Consider the following 18,246-nt stretch of genomic DNA (forward strand, 5'->3'; position numbering starts at 1 on the left):
TCCCCCGATTTAAAACAAACACACCAATCCAAAGTAGGGAATTCCGTGCCCCCGCCCCACCGTATATAGACTCTACGCGTAGCCAGAGGCGCAGGAGAAAAGTCCTGCCCTTCCTCTCCCAAAGAATGTGCCAGCCCGGTGTCCGCAGTGCTGGAGACAAGTTCAGGTGTAAGTGCGGCGGAAGGGAGGGCGCTCTGTGGACAGCGGCACGTGGAACTTTTTGCATCCCTCCCGAAACCCTGGCAGAGTAGCCGCCAGGAAGGCTTGTGAGGATCGCTCTGGGATGCAGGGATGAGTAACTGGAGGTGGGCATAAAAGAGCAAAGGCGGGAGTTTCAGCGATCACTGGATCTGTGCAGCAGAGGGAGGAGAAGGAAATTTGGCGCAGTTGGAGCGGGCGAGCTCCAAAGTCTGGCCAGGCGGTCAGGCGATCTTCTTAGGGCAAGTGAATAAAATGAGCATCCTTAAACGACGAAATCACGGGCTCCTTTCTCATAGGCTATGCCGTGCGGTGCTCGGGGAGAGGGGTCATGAGTTGCTGCTTTGAAACTTTTGGTAAATTGGACTTCTGGTGTCTAGGAGGTGGAGACAGTTATTTAATTCCTCAGCGTTTAATCCTTTCATTGCCAGCAAACTTTAAAAGGTTTTCCAACTAGATTCCTGGGGAGGGGGACATTGCAAGTTGCACAGTTTAAGGGCTTAAGGGACAGGAGAAATGACTGCTGTCTAGGAAATGCAAAATGTGCTCAGTTTTTTTTGTTTTTTTGTTGTTTTTTTTAAGAGAAAATCAAAGTAACGCCAGCATGAATGTTTGGCAATGCTAGTCCCTTTTTATTTTTCTTTAGGATTCCTGGCATTTAGTACTGGGTTCCTTTGTTTTGTGGAGCAAATGTGTTGAAAAATGAAAAATTTAAAAAGGAATACTGGTCTCTTTATTATATGTGAAAAGTAATGAAAGTGTGATGAGATGCTTCAAAATCTGATCATGTGCAAGGTTTTACTGCCCAAATATGTGAAGCAGGGTGATGTAGCTTCTTGATAGCTCTAGGCAGTGTATCATTGTGTCTTGTTTCAAGCTTTTAACAGATTTCTCAGGTAGAGGAGGGAAGACCCTCGTCCCGTTTCTGAGAATTTACCCAAAAAAGGTTTTTCCCAGGTGTTGGTGTTCAAAATTCTTAGGATAAGTTCATTTTGTGATGTGAGTGGGGGTAAACATAGCATTTTAAAAAATAGCTTTTTATTGACTTGTCTGTAAAGGTTCCTGTGAAAGTTTTGAAGCTCTCTGCCTCAGTCTGACATTTTCTTCAAAGGACTCCAGATTAAAGAAGATAGACACTGCAGGTGCACTGTTTTGATAAAACATTTGAAAGAGAACATGGTTAAGATGAATTCAAATGAGGTGCCAGCCACCCATTTAGCCATTCAGAGTGATAGGGGCCTGTGCTTGCTGATGAAAAGATGTTCTGTTTGTCTTGCTGGGGCAAAGGTGCAGAGAGGCACAGATGTTCACTTGATAAAAAAGGCAACCCTACGTTGACTTTAGGAGTGTGAATTGATCACCTTCTAAGTCCTGTCTCTTCTAGGCTTCCAATGGCAGGGTCTAATGCTCACTCCTATAAGTCATGGCATAGATATTTACATAATGGGTGTGTATATTTTATTCCTTCTAGGCTTCCAATGGCAGGGTCTAATGCTAACTCCTATAAGTCATGGCATAGAGGCATAGATATTTACATAATGGGTGTGTATATTTTATTTTAATTAGTGAGTTTGTTCCAGAAATATTTAAATTGTTTCTGGCACTGAGGGGCAAGGATTGTTACTGAGAGGTCACCATGGTCTAGACATGAATTTTGTTTCCTTCGCTTCTTGATGTTCTGTATTTCACACAATAGACATTGATGGCAGGAACATGAGAATTGCCATGCAGTTTTTACATCACTCTCTAATTGTGCTAACACTTTAAGTTCTCGCAGCCTGGAAATGTGTGTGTGTGTGTGTTTTCCTCTGTGCTTTGATGGCTAACATTCTTGCTAATGGCAGTCATTTCTATAACAGGAAGATGTTTTCATTTGTATTTACTTTTCAGCATGGCACAATTATGCAGTTTTGCGCTTCAGTACTGTCTCGGTACTTTGTGTCTCAAAAGAGAATTACAGTACTTAGAACAGGACTGCAATTTGAAGCAGGTGTTGTGTTTTACTGTTCTGCAAAATAACAGTAAAATATAATTGTGGGGGAAATTAAGGAAACAGCTGCAAACTTGGTATGAAAACTGCTACATTATGATTCGTAAGCAGTTCTTATAGATATCTTACATCAGAGGGGCAGGGAAAGACTTTAATTTCGTTAATCCTACTGGCCTGCTTGTCTATCAACTGGTGCTTAAAGGACTCATACCTCCCATGAAGTCAGGAATAAGAAAGAGAACCCAAAGGGATACTGTTTAAAATGCCAGCGTACCAGGGATTCCTCTCTGGGCAGTGCCTTTGGACATTAGGAACGCAGGCAAGGTTGGGTGTTGTTCAACTCGCTTTGCTAAGATGAACAAGGCAATGAATGACTTGAGTGGAACGCTGTGGAATTTCTCAGCCCAGCTAGCATATGGAGGACTACACAAGCCCCGGGTTGCAAAATAATAAAATAAATGGCCTATAGCAGGCCATCTGCCTTTTGCTTGATATTTAAGGTGCTTCATGCCAAATTTAAATCTAATCTTATTATTCTACATATTTTGATTTGAGCGAGCAGCTAAGACTCAGAAGCTTAATGGTGCACAATGGCAAACGGATTCGGATGTGGAGCACTTAGCGTAAGAGCGTGGGTTACCCAAGGGTTACCCGAGGACTGTGCTGCCCGCCACTGCTCCTCTACTGCACTGATCACTGAAAACAGCCTCCACGCAGGGCTGTGCTTTCCTCAGTCTTTGCACACCTGCTATGAAAGTAAACATCCTCATTTCTGAACCCAGTGCAGCAAATCATATATTGACATTTAAAAGAAGATTCAAAACTAGTGGAAAGGTTAAAAAAAAAAGTATGAAATTAATTACTGAGAATTATGCAGCAACAAGCAGGAACGAGGCAGGTGGGGGATGTAATGGTCCCCCTCCTTTAGTGCTCCCTCCCGCCTGGAGGAGGGATGGTAATGAATGCATCCAAAGCGGTGGTCCAAGCCTGGATGTTGTTTGCCTTTCCCCCAAGTGACCGCAGTCTTTAGAGGCATGATGTTCGATTCAGCATGAAGGATTTGCTTTACCTAAAGTTCTTTGCAGGAGTTGAATGCATATGTATAGTAGGCATTGAGTACCTATGTATTTTGGGAGCTACCTCGTAAAAGAAAAAAAAAATATGTTTAACGTGTGCATATATGATGCGTGTAGTACAGGTACACACAGGTATTGTTATGAGCACAGCTTCTTAAACTTACACATGTTGTTGCATGTTACGGCTGTGTTAAGCATTGAGATTTCAAATTATTATATGACACCAACTTTGTACGGACCCGATATTCCAATTAGCAGGAAGAGTCTCCCACTTCGAGCACAAACCATTTATAGTTAGACTCCATGGCAACTGGGGATATGGCCCTTCTGTAATTCATGTTAAGTGCCATAATTATAATTAAAGAGGAAATCTTCGTTTGAACACCATTGAAATGATTTGCTAGCAGCCAGTGGTGTCACATGGAGTGCAATGTCCACTCTAAAGTGCTCGCAGGATAGAGAGTTGGAAGAGGTGGTATCCACGAGACAGCAATACATATTGAGATTTTTTTCTGGAACCAATTTCATGTCCGGGTGTTACAGTTGAACACCCTCTTTTTCTTTGTTCTCATTTTATAATTTTTTTCCCCAGAAACGCACAGCAGTATTGATGAGTAGATCCTTGGGTTCAGAGGTTGGCTGAAGCGCACCATGCCTGCTTCCATCCTTCGCTCCGGAAAGTTGTGAATTGCTCATGCCTATAGAGAGGAAGGATGGCACATGGGATTCCTTCTCAAGGCAAAGTTACCATATCGGTGGATGAATACAGCTCTAACCCCACCCAGGCATTCACGCACTACAACATCAACCAGAGCAGATTCCAGCCGCCACATGTACATATGTAAGTATCGCTCATGAACTTTTAAAAACTAGCAATCAAGAAAATAGACATAAAATAAGAAAGTCATTGATGACTTCTGCCGGGGAGAATAAAAGACCTATGATTCGCAAAACAGATGCTTATCTGTGGTCCTCACTATTGCTTGGAGGAATACCCTACATCTGTTTAACACCTCAGAGTGTCAGAGTACTTTCAATTTGATTTTCAGAGCCTCTCTTGGGTGGTGGTAGGTCGCCCAAGTTTTATGGATAACATCAGAGAGGTTAAGGTATTTGCCTAACGTCACACAGTGAATTTTGGCAGAGTCGCCTCCTGATCCCCTAGCTCAGTTTGCTTTACATTGTATTGCTTGTCTCCATGAGGAAATATTTCTTGAAAATTTCTAGTTTCCCCCCTCACCTCACCTTACTACCCCTTTACATTCAGCTGGGAAATAGGTCTAATCAGGACTAATTGTTCAGCCCCCGCCAAATCCGCTGCCTTGCCTGTTGCTAGTGGAAAGTGTACTGCATGTGCACCACTCAAACAGGGAACAAAGGTCTAAGGGACAGTGGAGCACTTGGTTCCAGGAATTGTACTTTTCTCCCACTCCCTAATACTGTTTAAATCAAGTGCGGTTTAAACTGTTTCAGGAACAAAGTGTGGGAGAAATCAAGAGGGAGGATTTTGCAGCACCTGGATGCACACCAGCTTTTTTCTGTTCCTCTGCCACACAGGATGTGCGGGGCTTTCAGCAGATGGGGCAAAAGGTCGCCATCTCCCTTGTTTATTCAAGGCCTGGTGCTCATTCTCTATGAGACCCTTCCAATGGCTAACATGCGTCTTTCATAGTAGGACTAAACCTCTTTGAAAACTATTGTATAGTCGAGAGAGAAAGGAGGTTAGAGCTCTGTTGACTGTTTTTGCCATCCCTGGCAAAATTGAACTCAGGGCATATCTAAGTCACAAGCTCTTTTTGTTTTTTTAGTAATTGTTTTATTTGGGCATTTAAAAAAATAGTGGGACTGCCCTCCCTCAACACACACACACGCACACACACACACTCAAATTTAGAAACACTAACCAAACAAGATCTTTTTTTTGACTATTTGGATATTAGTGTATAATAGGATGTTACTTTGCAAATATATCCAGTAGAACCACTCAATTTCCATGTGATGGGATTTCTAACAAAAAAGAGAAAGAAATCCTTGTAAATGGTTTGTATGCTAAACTATTTCTGAGAATTTTATACTTGCTTAAAATCAGAATATATTCATGATTATGAAGTATTACTAGCATGACTTTAAGGAAAAGTTTTAAGGTAAATCATATTTTTTTTTTGTTAAAATGGTTTTTCCGAATGATAACTATGTATTCACTTCAAGATTTCTTTTATTCTCCTATTTCTAATAATTTCTTTTTTTTCAAATCCTAGTATGTGACAGGATTTGTGGACGTAGGATACTTTAGCTCTGTTTTGCTGGGGTGACATTTTGCATTAAAGAATTGCAAAATACTTTCTGGATTCTGTTCCCTTTTAGGCAAAAGAAAGTATGTTTTGGCCTAGATTCTGGGAAAATGACTGACAGGGAATCTCAGCTTAGTCTTCACTTGTTGGTTGCCATGAGATTCCACTCCTGAACTGTGGATACACAGAGATGTTTAAAGGTCATTTAACCTTAGAACTGATCTGCTTAGATCTAGCCATGAAACATTCGAAGGACCAGATTATACCTTTTTTGAAAAAAAGGCTTGACAAATGGGGTTTGTAATGGTAGCCTAGACATCCGGGGAGCCCTTTTTCCAGATTGCCTTCCTACCTTGGAGTAGAGGATTCTTCCATGGTCTGGGTCCAGCTTGCCTTTTCATCTTTATCACCCACTGAGGGCTTCCTACCTGGACCCTTTGCTTCAGCCATACAAGTTGGTTCACTGTCACCTGAGCACACCCTGAGCCTTTCCATCTTGGTGCCCTGCTCAGCTCATCAAATGCCTCAGAGCCCATTCAGGCTCCTCTACATCTATGAAACCTCTTCTGTCTCTCCCAGTCCGAACTGAACTGACTGTGCATTCCCTGCCCCCACACATGATGCCCCTAGTCATCTGGCATGTACTTCAGTACTAACTCCATTATTACAGTTCTCTCTCTCTCTCTCTCTCTCTCTCTCTCTCTCTCATTTATTTCTTAAAGGCAGGGATCGAGTAGGTAACAGGTATTCAAGAAATACTGATTGATTGCTCAATCCATCCATTGATTTGATTGTGCATTGAGATAAGAAATTAATGTTTGAGATTTGGAGATTTTCATTGGAATTTTTCTGAGCTGTTTTAACATCATGAATGTTTGAATGATGGTGTATCCTGTTTTCAAGATGTTGACCCGCCTTTTCCTTGCCTTTACTTTTTCATGTTTCATACCTTGACACAGTGACTGGTTCATACTAGGCATCCAAATATCTTGGTGAAATGTGCTAATGTTACTTTCCATTATTTTTTTAAAAGATTGCCCTTACTCCAAATAGAAACTTAAATTGGCTGGAAAATATCCATACAATATTTAGTTTTTCTTCAGTTTTTTGTGTTTTTTCTTTTTTTTCTTCTTTTTTTGTGAAATTTTTAACATGTCATATAGGGCTTTGCTCCTCTCCCTGAAGATATGTTGTCTTTTCCACTTGAAATGTTACTCATTTATTTTGCATGGGATTCTTAAAACACTTGTTTTCCTTTTTCACTTACAATTGAGGCCTATGAAGACTCATGACAGATCACCCGGATTGGAGTTGCAATCTTGCTTCCTTAAATGATCCGTGGTTTTCTTTCATGCAGCCTTGTTGGGGTTTTCTCACCATAATTAAGGACTACTAGTAGTTCACTTCCCATTTAATTCAGTTAGTCTCATCTCAGCCTTGTGACCTCCCTTGGTCAACTTACTTCCTTTCTCCAGGCCTCAGTCTACTCATCTGTGAACATTTGTACTAAATGGTAGTTATGGATCTTTTAGCTCTGACATCCTAAGATGAAGATGGCAACCAAGACAATATTTATTTGCAAGGTGTTGCTTTGGGAGGACACAGAAACATAAGACCTGCTCCCATCTTCATGAAGTCCATCATGATTTCAGAGCTGTTGTTCAACTGGGTTTAAGAAGTTTACTGCTTGGTCTTGGTTTGCTGTTACCTGTGAGTTCTGATGAGGCTGCCACCAAGCTTTCTAAAAAACCACTGGCCTGCATCTCTGTGACGTAGAGAAGTTTTTTAAAAAAATATTTTTTAATTATTTCAGAGAGGAAGGGAGAGGGATAAAGAGAGAGAAACATTAATGATGCAAAGAGTCATTGAACGGCTGCCTCTCGCATGCCTCACACTGGGGATCGAACTCACAACCCCAGGCATGTGCCCTGACTGGGAATCGAACTGTGATCTCCTAGTTCATAGGTTGATGCTCAACCACTGAGCCATGCTGGCCAGGCAGGAAGATTTTTTTTTTAAAGAAAGCAATCCAATGTGACCTTGGGAAAGAAAATTAAAACACAGCTGGAGTTGGCAGGGCAGAATTTAACCCAGAATTTGTGTGCCCCTCTTCCCAGACTCTTGAACACACTAATAGATGTGCTGATTGAAAACCAACAATTAATAGGGCTTTATTTTTCTATAACCCTTTCATCTTTCCCAAGAAGACTGTTGAGAGAATTATTTAGTATTTAATGATGGTGGGAGGAGCTGCTAAAGGAACCAATGTAGGTTTGAAAGCACTGTAATGATTTTGTATGTTTTTAATTATCTGAGGCCTTATAAAATACTAGGGGCCCAGTGCACAAATTTGTGCACCTTGAAAGGAACTGTGGGCCTCGAGGCTGCAATGGGCACAGGGGAGGGTCTCGGCCCATCCTCTATGCCCCCATCTGGTCCCTCCTGCCATGGTCCCCAACCCCCTGTCTGCCGGCAGCCCTGATCCCACCGCCACCGCTCCCACACGCTGATGGCACAGAGAGATTAGGGCTGGTGCCAGCAGCGAATGCGAGCGGGGCTGGCCCTGATCACCCCTCAGGAGCAGAGGACGTGAAGAAGCCCTGAGGGGTGATCGGGAATGCCAGCCGCTGCTTGCACCCACTGATAGTGCCAAGCGATTAGGGCTGGTGCCAGGCGCTGGCAGTGGGTGCGAGCCGTGGCTCCAGTGCCGGCAGCGGGTGTGAGAGGCGGCTACCAGCCCCAATTGCCCATCAGGAGCAGGGGGAGGTGGAGAAACCCTGAGGGGCATTTGGGGCCAGCAGCTGCTGCTTGCACCTGCTGACTGTGCCGAGCGATCTGGGCCAGCGCTAGACACTGGCAGCGGGTGCAAGCGGTGACTCTGGCGCTGGCAGCAGGTGTGAGCACCAGGCAGGACTGCGGCGCGCAGGAGCAAAGAATTTTCAATAACCACCAGAGGCTCGCCCTGATGACAGCGACTGGCACTGCGTCTTGGTCTGGTGCTCCTGCTCACCTGCTCCACCATCCTGCTGTGGCCAATGCCTGCCATGTTCTGCGCTCTGCCACCTGCTGCTGATGCCCGCCATGTTCCACGCATGCCCCCTGGTGGTTAGAGCACGTCATAGTGACCAGTTGTTCGGTTGTTCCACCGTTTGATCTATTTGCATATTAGGGTTTTTTATATATACTACAGGCCCGGTGCACAAAATTCATGCATGGGTGTGGTCCCTAGGCCTGGCCAGTGATCAGGGCCAATCAGGTTCCCCGCCTTCTCGCCTTGCCCCCTCCTTCCCTCTCTATGGTTCCCCATCCCAGCCCGGAGGCCTGTGGGCTGAGGGCAACTCCTGCATTGAGCATCTGCCCACTGGTGGTCAGTGCGTGTCATAGCGACTGGTCGTTTTGTCGTAATGGTTGCTTAGGCTTTTATATATAGAGATAGATTCAGGACTTTTTAGTAGAGTGTCCAACCATCTCAGTTTTTGCACTAAAAGTCCTGTGTTTTGAGAGACCATTAGTCACACACTAACCAGGATGGTTGGTCACTTGCTTAATTCTTCACCTTTTTCTTTGAGGGTTGGTTGTTAAGAAGCTCAAAACAAATTTTATTTTCAGTTTTAGTTAGTTTATTTGTATATATCTTTGGATGTCAACACCCCTTGGGTCTTCTTTTTTTAAATAATTTATTTTTCAATTATAGTTTACATTCAATGTTATTTTATATTAGTTCCAGATGTATAGGACAGTGATTAGCCAATCATATATGACCTTACAAAGTGATCCTGGGATTTTACTTAGCTCTGGTTCTTTTGCAATTGTTTTGGGAGACACTATAGCACAGTGGTGAACATCTCCAAGGGAATCAGATTGTTGGATTTAAAACTGGTTGCACCACTTACTAGCAGTGCAACCAAACACAGAGAAATGTATCCACGTTTCTGTTTGTTTGTTTTCCCACTTGTAAAATGTGGACAATAAAGTAGTCCCTATCTTAAAAGGTTACAAACAGTATTACTTGTAAATTTCTTAGAGGAGTGCTTAGTGCTTGGTTATGCTCAATAAATGGTAGATATTATCATTAATGGTTGTTTTATAAATTCTGCATTTGTGTTTTTAATTATAAGTTGTTTCCATTCATTTTGAAAACCAGTAGAGTATAAATAAATGAATAAAAAAAATAACTTACTGGTAAGTGTTGTCCAGCAAACTTTTCTGGGTGGGTTGGCAGGTATCCTGATTTTTTAGATCACAGCTTAGGAGTGTCTCACCTACCTTTAATTGCTCCATGGGAGTGACAGTCCCAAGGGAGAAGGAATCCAGTGAGCTGAGTGTTGCTTGGTTGTTCTCTAGGGTATCATAGTGGCCTTCCTTCATGTGGGCTGGTCTCAGGTCCTTGTAACCCCAATTAATGCCTTAGACTCCACACTTGACAGAGGTTAAAACAGAAGCATCAAGAGTTAATCATAATAACTAGGGTTGAGTGCAAAGGGGACAGCTTGAGCTGGGAAATGAGGACAAATATTCATATGGTGGCTGAGAATGAGGTCTGAAATAATAGATCTCTACAAATGCTGATCCCACCAGTTAGTCACAGGCTTAGTTAGGTGAAGATGGACAAATTAATGAACCTCAGTCTTCTCATCTGTAAAATGGGTTTAATGACCCTTTATAATGATTGTGAGCATTAAATGAGATGATGCATATGACATATAATGGCTGAAAGATAGCACTTGATAAACAGATGTTGGGATAAAATTTATGGTCTTTTCTACTACTTGGTGAGCATGAGATAATTGTTGGTTAATATTTTTATTTCTGAACTGCTTGGTGGTATAAAACCTAACAATGACTTATGTACTTGTTGCTTTGTTGAATTCTATAGCATGTCAGTGTTTAACCGGACATTCTGATCTGAAGCATTTAGGGTGTCTGGGTGATCATCCCATGCCAAAATTCTTAAAGGATTTTGTTTCTTTGATCTGAAGTTTCATTCTTATGTGGTAGAAAGTAAATATTTATTTCAGGGCTGTATTAGGTATCCTTAGGTACAAAAACAAAATTACAGAAGAGCATTACAGAATTGTGTTATTTGGTTTAAAAAAATATAGAAGTGTGGAAAGATAAATACCAACATTCCTGATGATTATGTAGGGAATAAATTTGGGAATGAATTTGCTATAGGAGTGTTGGATAAAAGACCTTTCATTTTTTACTTTATATACTTAACAACTATGTAATACTTTTTTGATGAAAACATTTTTTAAAGAATGACAAAAAATATAATTTATCTACAAGTCCCTCTGCTTTGTCTGCAAGATATGCAATAAAAGCTCCCTCTGCTGCAAATCTACTTACTTTGGGCCTCACTTCCTTAGGTGGTACCAAGGAATAGACCAAAGGCTATTTATTCGTTCGTTCAATAGAATTCAACTTGCTCATGTGTGGGAAGATGAGAGCAGTGCCAAGGATGCTGCCTACTTCTTAGTCCGCTACCTGAAGTGGAATTTTTTAAGAAGTATCTTCAAATTCATTTTTGGAAGCTGGCATTCTATAGTATCAGTGAATGAACAGCTTGCTGTAGGACACGACTTGACGGTGTTTAAGGGAACTTGGATTCTAGTCCTGACTTGGTCACTACTTAGGTCTCTGATCCTTAGAAATTTGGGCTTCTCTGAATTTCGGGTTCCTCCCCAGCTATTGGATTTGATACCCTTTAGCATCAGACTGTCTCACTCTGGCAGTTTAGGATTTCTTCTATGTTTTATCTTTTCTTTAGACTATTTGAAATTAAGAACACAAATCCCTCATCATTAGTGATATTCTGCAGGGAAAGAATATAATAGGGAGGCATCATAGAGATATGGTGGGGGGAGAAGAAAAATGACTCCTAACTCTCAGACAGAGGAAGAGTAATATCAATGAATGAATGAATGTCTGGGGCTCTGTAAAATTGCACATGCTAAAGAAGGTAGAATTTCATCCTTTCCTACAGAGCTGGGCTACATTAGCTGTTTGGAAAAAAAAAATTCGAAACATTTTTCTCTTGGTAAGCCACTTTCTCATTCTCATTACAAATTTATCACTGGCCCGCACATTAGCATGGCCATAATTTTTGTTAATGTTTTCAATCTGAAATTCATCGTGGAGATGCTGAATGGCCCTTTTAGCTTGCACTCATATATAAACACAGGGTATTTTTCTTTTCCTCTCCCCTTTCTTTTTTAAAATAAGTTCTTTTTCCTCTATATTCCCTGAGGGCACTGGTCTTGTGGTCCGTGACAGTTGACTTTGTTGTACAGCTGACTTTTCCCCTATTCTGTAGATTTCTTTGTTTGCATTCGAGTATTAGAAAGCCAGGCTAAAATCAGACATATCTTTTTTTTTTTGTCCATATGGATTTGTTCTTAGAGCCCTAGCTGTATGTTGCACAACTGGGTGGTATTTTTTGTTTGTGTTTTTGGTTATTTAACTCTCTGGGAGGGTAAAGAATTCTGATACATAAAGCAGATCCTCTGTAGTATGGTATTCCTGGATTTCAGATTCTGAAATACTTAACCTACATTTATGGAGGTAAAACAAGAATCATAGGGAGAGTGTGGCCGCCATCGATGGATAGACATATAAAACGAAAACAATCATATCACTTCTGCTTAAGGGTTGAATCTGTACCTTGTTCAAAATACAGGGTTTTTTTAAACGTCTTTCATGGAAATGTTTCGATAAAAATATGCAAAATGGCAAGGCAAGCTGACCAGGAAGTAATGAAACAGAGTCTGCATTTGAGACATTTAATTTTAATTTGGAGACTTCAGAGCTTATGAAGATGCATATTTTAAGATCTAAAAACAAAGTAGGGCCAGTGTATCTACCACATTTTGTATTTAAAAAACCCAGGTAGTTTTTAACTGTTTTCACAAAGAAGATCTATCCATCAGCTCGTTTTGATTCCTTTGCAGTATTTCCTTAGCGCTCTCCTTCCCATTGTCTTTTTCCCTTTTAGATTTTCATAGCATACTGGAAACTAGACATTTCAGGAGTTACTCTGGCATGATTAGGCTATTATTTCAATATCAGTGTGGATAAAACTACCACATTTGTGCAGACCACCATGTTAGTCTGCCGTTGTGTGTGTGTGTGTGTGTGTGTGTGTTTTAATGTAAAAAGTACAGTCGGAGACTTTGTGTAGAAACACTAGCTCTGCAGAGAGGAAACTCGGTTGGATTTATTGGCCCTTGCAGTATTTGGGTCTGCATATTTTTGTATTATTTTGCTTTGAAGATTTCTTGTTTTCCATTTCTGCCCCTGTAGAAGGGTAAAATGTTTGCAAATAAGAAAATGTATTTTTGTAGGTTTTTTTTTCTCTTCCTTACCACAAATCAAGAATATAAGCTTCCCTAGTTGGTTTAAATTTTTGTGGAGTTTTATATTAAGTAGCAAAGCTCTTGACACTAGTTGGAAAAAAAAAGAGAAACTAACACCATTTAATAAAGCAAACAGAGGTAAATTTTTAGTAGTCGATACTATTGAGCTTTAAAATTCCACGTGCATATTAAACCATTCTTGAAGTTCCTCTGTTGGCAGTTGCTTCCTTAAAATATTGCAGGGCCCTACACCATGACATGGACTCTACTTAGACCCATTTATTTCTTTGTACAGCTAGTCTCCGAAACCTTCCAGCTCGATAATTCTTGAGTTAGAAAAATATCATTTCCCATCTTGCAGTGGGCTATTTTGGCATTTATGCTGATTGGCTAAGGAAAGTGGCTCACTTGTGGTATTTGGGCCACAAACCAATACATATTGTACACTTAGTTAAAAATGTGTTTTGCACAAAGGCTTAAAAGGCTGAAATTAAGAAAAAATTAAGTCTCCCACCAGCTAAGCAACCTCAGCATGTTTCTCTAATTTCCTGAAAGATTTTAGCCTTTTGCTACGACAGAGACATTTTACCAGCTCTATTTTGGGTCTGAGTTTTGGAAAATTTTTCTCCCTTTTGTTTCATTTTGCTTTGCCCTAAGACTTCAAAGATAACCACAGACCCTACTAGACTATATTAGATTGATTTTTTTAAAATCACAAATATCATACCCTTTGCTCTTGGTTCTGCCTTATATTTAATGTGTTCCTTTTTTTCTTCTTTTTTAAAATTACTAGTTTTTATATATTAGTCCTGCTTGGATATGCAGGGCGTGTAATGAGAAGATGCATGTTTTATGACGAAGAGAAAACTGAGGGTATGTGTAAAGGAGAGAGGGAGAGGGGGAGGGCGGGCCTAGCAGATATATTCATTAGCTCATAACTCTTTCTTGCAATTATGATGTCCCTGGTCTTGGGCTTGACTAACACCAGGAGAGTGTCAGTATCTCCAAACATGAGTCAACGGGGAGATAAGATAAACTGCATCTCAGCTTTCTGGGGTATGCATGCTAATTCTACATACCAATGAATCCAGCATTTGAAAGGATTAAAATACCAATATTGGATGCATTTGCCTGTTTTGATCTCTGAGAAGGAACAATTTGTTAGGTAATTCAACACTTTAGGTTTGTGTTTCAGTATTTTAAAAAAATCTGTTTGACAAACAGCGAACCATGAACTTGCTTTTGAGAAATGTAAGAATATCTGCAATTGCGATTTCCCAAGGTTCGCCATCTGTTAGTATCAAGGAGCCTGACCATATGTTGTGCTCAGATTCTGACTTTTACAGGTTAACTTGTTTTCACCTGGCTCTTAACCCTCACATTTTGGGCACAGCTGGCAGCACTGAAACCCATTTTGTCTCAAGCTTAAAGAAAAGAGGAATGGGAGGGGCAAACCTTTGGGAAGAAGCAACAGAGTTGGGAAGGCGGTGTTGGCTCCTAAAGGGTATGCATTTCTGACTCTTCCGTAATGCAGTTCAAAGAAGAAGCTATTTTTCTCTCTCTGTGAAATATAAAGGCTTGGGTGTTCTGTGCAGCACAGTGGAGTGAGCCTTGTCCCACCCCCTCGTCCACTGACACTCTGGAGAATTCAGAGGGAAATAGTAACCCCGTGGGAGGTTGCTTGCCCCACACTGTGTGCCTTGATGGTGGATGGCTAGTCTGTTTTGCATCTGTCCATCTCGACCCCTCCACCACATTAATGGCAGCCGGCACGCTCCACTGTTTATCTTGGAATTTGATCCCATCATCTTGGCAACCAAACTGGGACCTTTACTACTCAGATTGTTTGTCATTTGTTGTTAATTATCTGTTACCATAAATTCTGCACTTTGAGAAAAAAAAAAAAAGGAATGTTTTGTAATATTTCTTCCAACATGTAAGTGGAGCTTCATTTGCTGTGGACAAAAGAGGGGAGCCTGGGGGAAAGTAGCCCTTTTGGGGAATTGATTTCAGGGAAATCAAATGTCCTCATTTTAAAGACAGGCTGGGTTAGATCCCACTTACTGCAGCCAGAAAAAACCTCTGCAGTTCAGCACCGGTCTGTATTGAGGAGCCGGGTAGGGGGGGGGGGGATGATTTAACTTTACATAAGGGGTTTTGCCATCGTCTCCTTGTGCCATAATTGTGTTTTGTGTGTGCTAGAGGCTGGAAGTTCCCTGCAGTCGGTTCCTCCCTTTCAAAGGTTATTAAGACCAAGCAGCCCAGAGTGAAAAGTAGCTTCTGCTTACCTGCCTTTACGAGGTGTTTATTTTGTCAAGTGTAGAATGAAAATGGGCTTTCTGGCCATTAGTCGGTTTTAATCATGCCCCCACGCTCTGCAGGGAAGGTTGTATCACCTTATAAACCAGCAGTGCTGTTTTGTGAGGTGTTGTACCACAGGCAGCAAGAGCCAGGGCTGGACTAGTATCTTAATAAAGCCGTAAACAGAAGAACAGGATAGAGAGAGAGGAAGAATGAATGCGTATACGTATTTTGGGGGGCAGAGTTTGGGGCGTGGAGTGGTGGTTGCTAAGCAGACATGTAGGCACATTTAAAAATATTTTAAAAATCGCTTGAAGAGTTCCAAAAAAAGTATATTCAGAATCCAGTCTGTCTCTTCATCCCCATGCTCCTTGCATGTGTTTATTTATATCCTCTACTGTGTCTAGTCTTTACTGCGGGCATCATAATAATATGCTTTAATAGGTAATGGTGAAGGTTATATTACATGATGCTTAGTGCTTAGGAAAGAACTGAGCACAGTATCTCAGTGCTCACTGCATGTTAGCTATTATTAAGTACGATAATTAATAATAAATGTCATTAAGTTTGATGTGTCTGTTTACTTTTGAGAAGTGTTCCTCCCGGCTTAAAAGGCTGAAATTAAGAAAAAATTAAGTCTCCCACCAGCTAAGCAACCTCAGCATGTTTCTCTAATTTCCTGAAAGATTTTAGCCTTTTGCTACGACAGAGACATTTTACCAGCTCTATTTTGGGTCTGAGTTTTGGAAAATTTTTCTCCCTTTTGTTTCATTTTGCTTTGCCCTAAGACTTCAAAGATAACCACAGACCCTACTAGACTATATTAGATTGATTTTTTTAAAATCACAAATATCATACCCTTTGCTCTTGGTTCTGCCTTATATTTAATGTGTTCCTTTTTTTCTTCTTTTTTAAAATTACTAGTTTTTATATATTAGTCCTGCTTGGATATGCAGGGCGTGTAATGAGAAGATGCATGTTTTATGACGAAGAGAAAACTGAGGGTATGTGTAAAGGAGAGAGGGAGAGGGGGAGGGCGGGCCTAGCAGATATATTCATTAGCTCATAACTCTTTCTTGCAATTATGATGTCCCTGGTCTTGGGCTTGACTAACACCAGGAGAGTGTCAGTATCTCCAAACATGAGTCAACGGGGAGATAAGATAAACTGCATCTCAGCTTTCTGGGGTATGCATGCTAATTCTACATACCAATGAATCCAGCATTTGAAAGGATTAAAATACCAATATTGGATGCATTTGCCTGTTTTGATCTCTGAGAAGGAACAATTTGTTAGGTAATTCAACACTTTAGGTTTGTGTTTCAGTATTTTAAAAAAATCTGTTTGACAAACAGCGAACCATGAACTTGCTTTTGAGAAATGTAAGAATATCTGCAATTGCGATTTCCCAAGGTTCGCCATCTGTTAGTATCAAGGAGCCTGACCATATGTTGTGCTCAGATTCTGACTTTTACAGGTTAACTTGTTTTCACCTGGCTCTTAACCCTCACATTTTGGGCACAGCTGGCAGCACTGAAACCCATTTTGTCTCAAGCTTAAAGAAAAGAGGAATGGGAGGGGCAAACCTTTGGGAAGAAGCAACAGAGTTGGGAAGGCGGTGTTGGCTCCTAAAGGGTATGCATTTCTGACTCTTCCGTAATGCAGTTCAAAGAAGAAGCTATTTTTCTCTCTCTGTGAAATATAAAGGCTTGGGTGTTCTGTGCAGCACAGTGGAGTGAGCCTTGTCCCACCCCCTCGTCCACTGACACTCTGGAGAATTCAGAGGGAAATAGTAACCCCGTGGGAGGTTGCTTGCCCCACACTGTGTGCCTTGATGGTGGATGGCTAGTCTGTTTTGCATCTGTCCATCTCGACCCCTCCACCACATTAATGGCAGCCGGCACGCTCCACTGTTTATCTTGGAATTTGATCCCATCATCTTGGCAACCAAACTGGGACCTTTACTACTCAGATTGTTTGTCATTTGTTGTTAATTATCTGTTACCATAAATTCTGCACTTTGAGAAAAAAAAAAAAAGGAATGTTTTGTAATATTTCTTCCAACATGTAAGTGGAGCTTCATTTGCTGTGGACAAAAGAGGGGAGCCTGGGGGAAAGTAGCCCTTTTGGGGAATTGATTTCAGGGAAATCAAATGTCCTCATTTTAAAGACAGGCTGGGTTAGATCCCACTTACTGCAGCCAGAAAAAACCTCTGCAGTTCAGCACCGGTCTGTATTGAGGAGCCGGGTAGGGGGGGGGGGATGATTTAACTTTACATAAGGGGTTTTGCCATCGTCTCCTTGTGCCATAATTGTGTTTTGTGTGTGCTAGAGGCTGGAAGTTCCCTGCAGTCGGTTCCTCCCTTTCAAAGGTTATTAAGACCAAGCAGCCCAGAGTGAAAAGTAGCTTCTGCTTACCTGCCTTTACGAGGTGTTTATTTTGTCAAGTGTAGAATGAAAATGGGCTTTCTGGCCATTAGTCGGTTTTAATCATGCCCCCACGCTCTGCAGGGAAGGTTGTATCACCTTATAAACCAGCAGTGCTGTTTTGTGAGGTGTTGTACCACAGGCAGCAAGAGCCAGGGCTGGACTAGTATCTTAATAAAGCCGTAAACAGAAGAACAGGATAGAGAGAGAGGAAGAATGAATGCGTATACGTATTTTGGGGGGGAGAGTTTGGGGCGTGGAGTGGTGGTTGTTAAGCAGACATGTAGGCACATTTAAAAATATTTAAAAAATCGCTTGAAGAGTTCCAAAAAAAGAATATTCAGAATCCAGTCTGTCTCTTCATCCCCATGCTCCTTGCATGTGTTTATTTATATCCTCTACTGTGTCTAGTCTTTACTGCGGGCATCATAATAATATGCTTTAATAGGTAATGGTGAAGGTTATATTACATGATGCTTAGTGCTTAGGAAAGAACTGAGCACAGTATCTCAGTGCTCACTGCATGTTAGCTATTATTAAGTACGATAATTAATAATAAATGTCATTAAGTTTGATGTGTCTGTTTACTTTTGAGAAGTGTTCCTCCC

General features: G+C 41.2%; 1 protein-coding gene across 2 annotated transcripts in view; it reads left to right on the plus strand.

Moving 5' to 3' along the window:
- The window catches only part of MPPED2 (metallophosphoesterase domain containing 2), a 180,962-nt gene that overhangs the window by 6,462 nt on the left and 156,254 nt on the right, over positions 1-18,246 (plus strand). The window contains exons 1-2 of one of the 2 annotated variants that reach the window (XM_005873070.2): positions 95-168; positions 3,857-4,105. In XM_005873070.2, the coding sequence (XP_005873132.1) occupies positions 3,978-4,105 (128 nt within the window). In that variant the 5' untranslated portion in view covers positions 95-168; positions 3,857-3,977. Of the gene's footprint in view, positions 1-94; positions 169-3,856; positions 4,106-18,246 lie in introns of those variants that run through there. The other variant, XM_014545215.1, reaches the window with a different exon arrangement.

This window comes from Myotis brandtii, unplaced genomic scaffold (assembly GCF_000412655.1).
Source record: "Myotis brandtii unplaced genomic scaffold, ASM41265v1 scaffold399, whole genome shotgun sequence".
In the NCBI taxonomy this organism is placed as follows: Eukaryota; Metazoa; Chordata; class Mammalia; order Chiroptera; family Vespertilionidae; genus Myotis; species Myotis brandtii.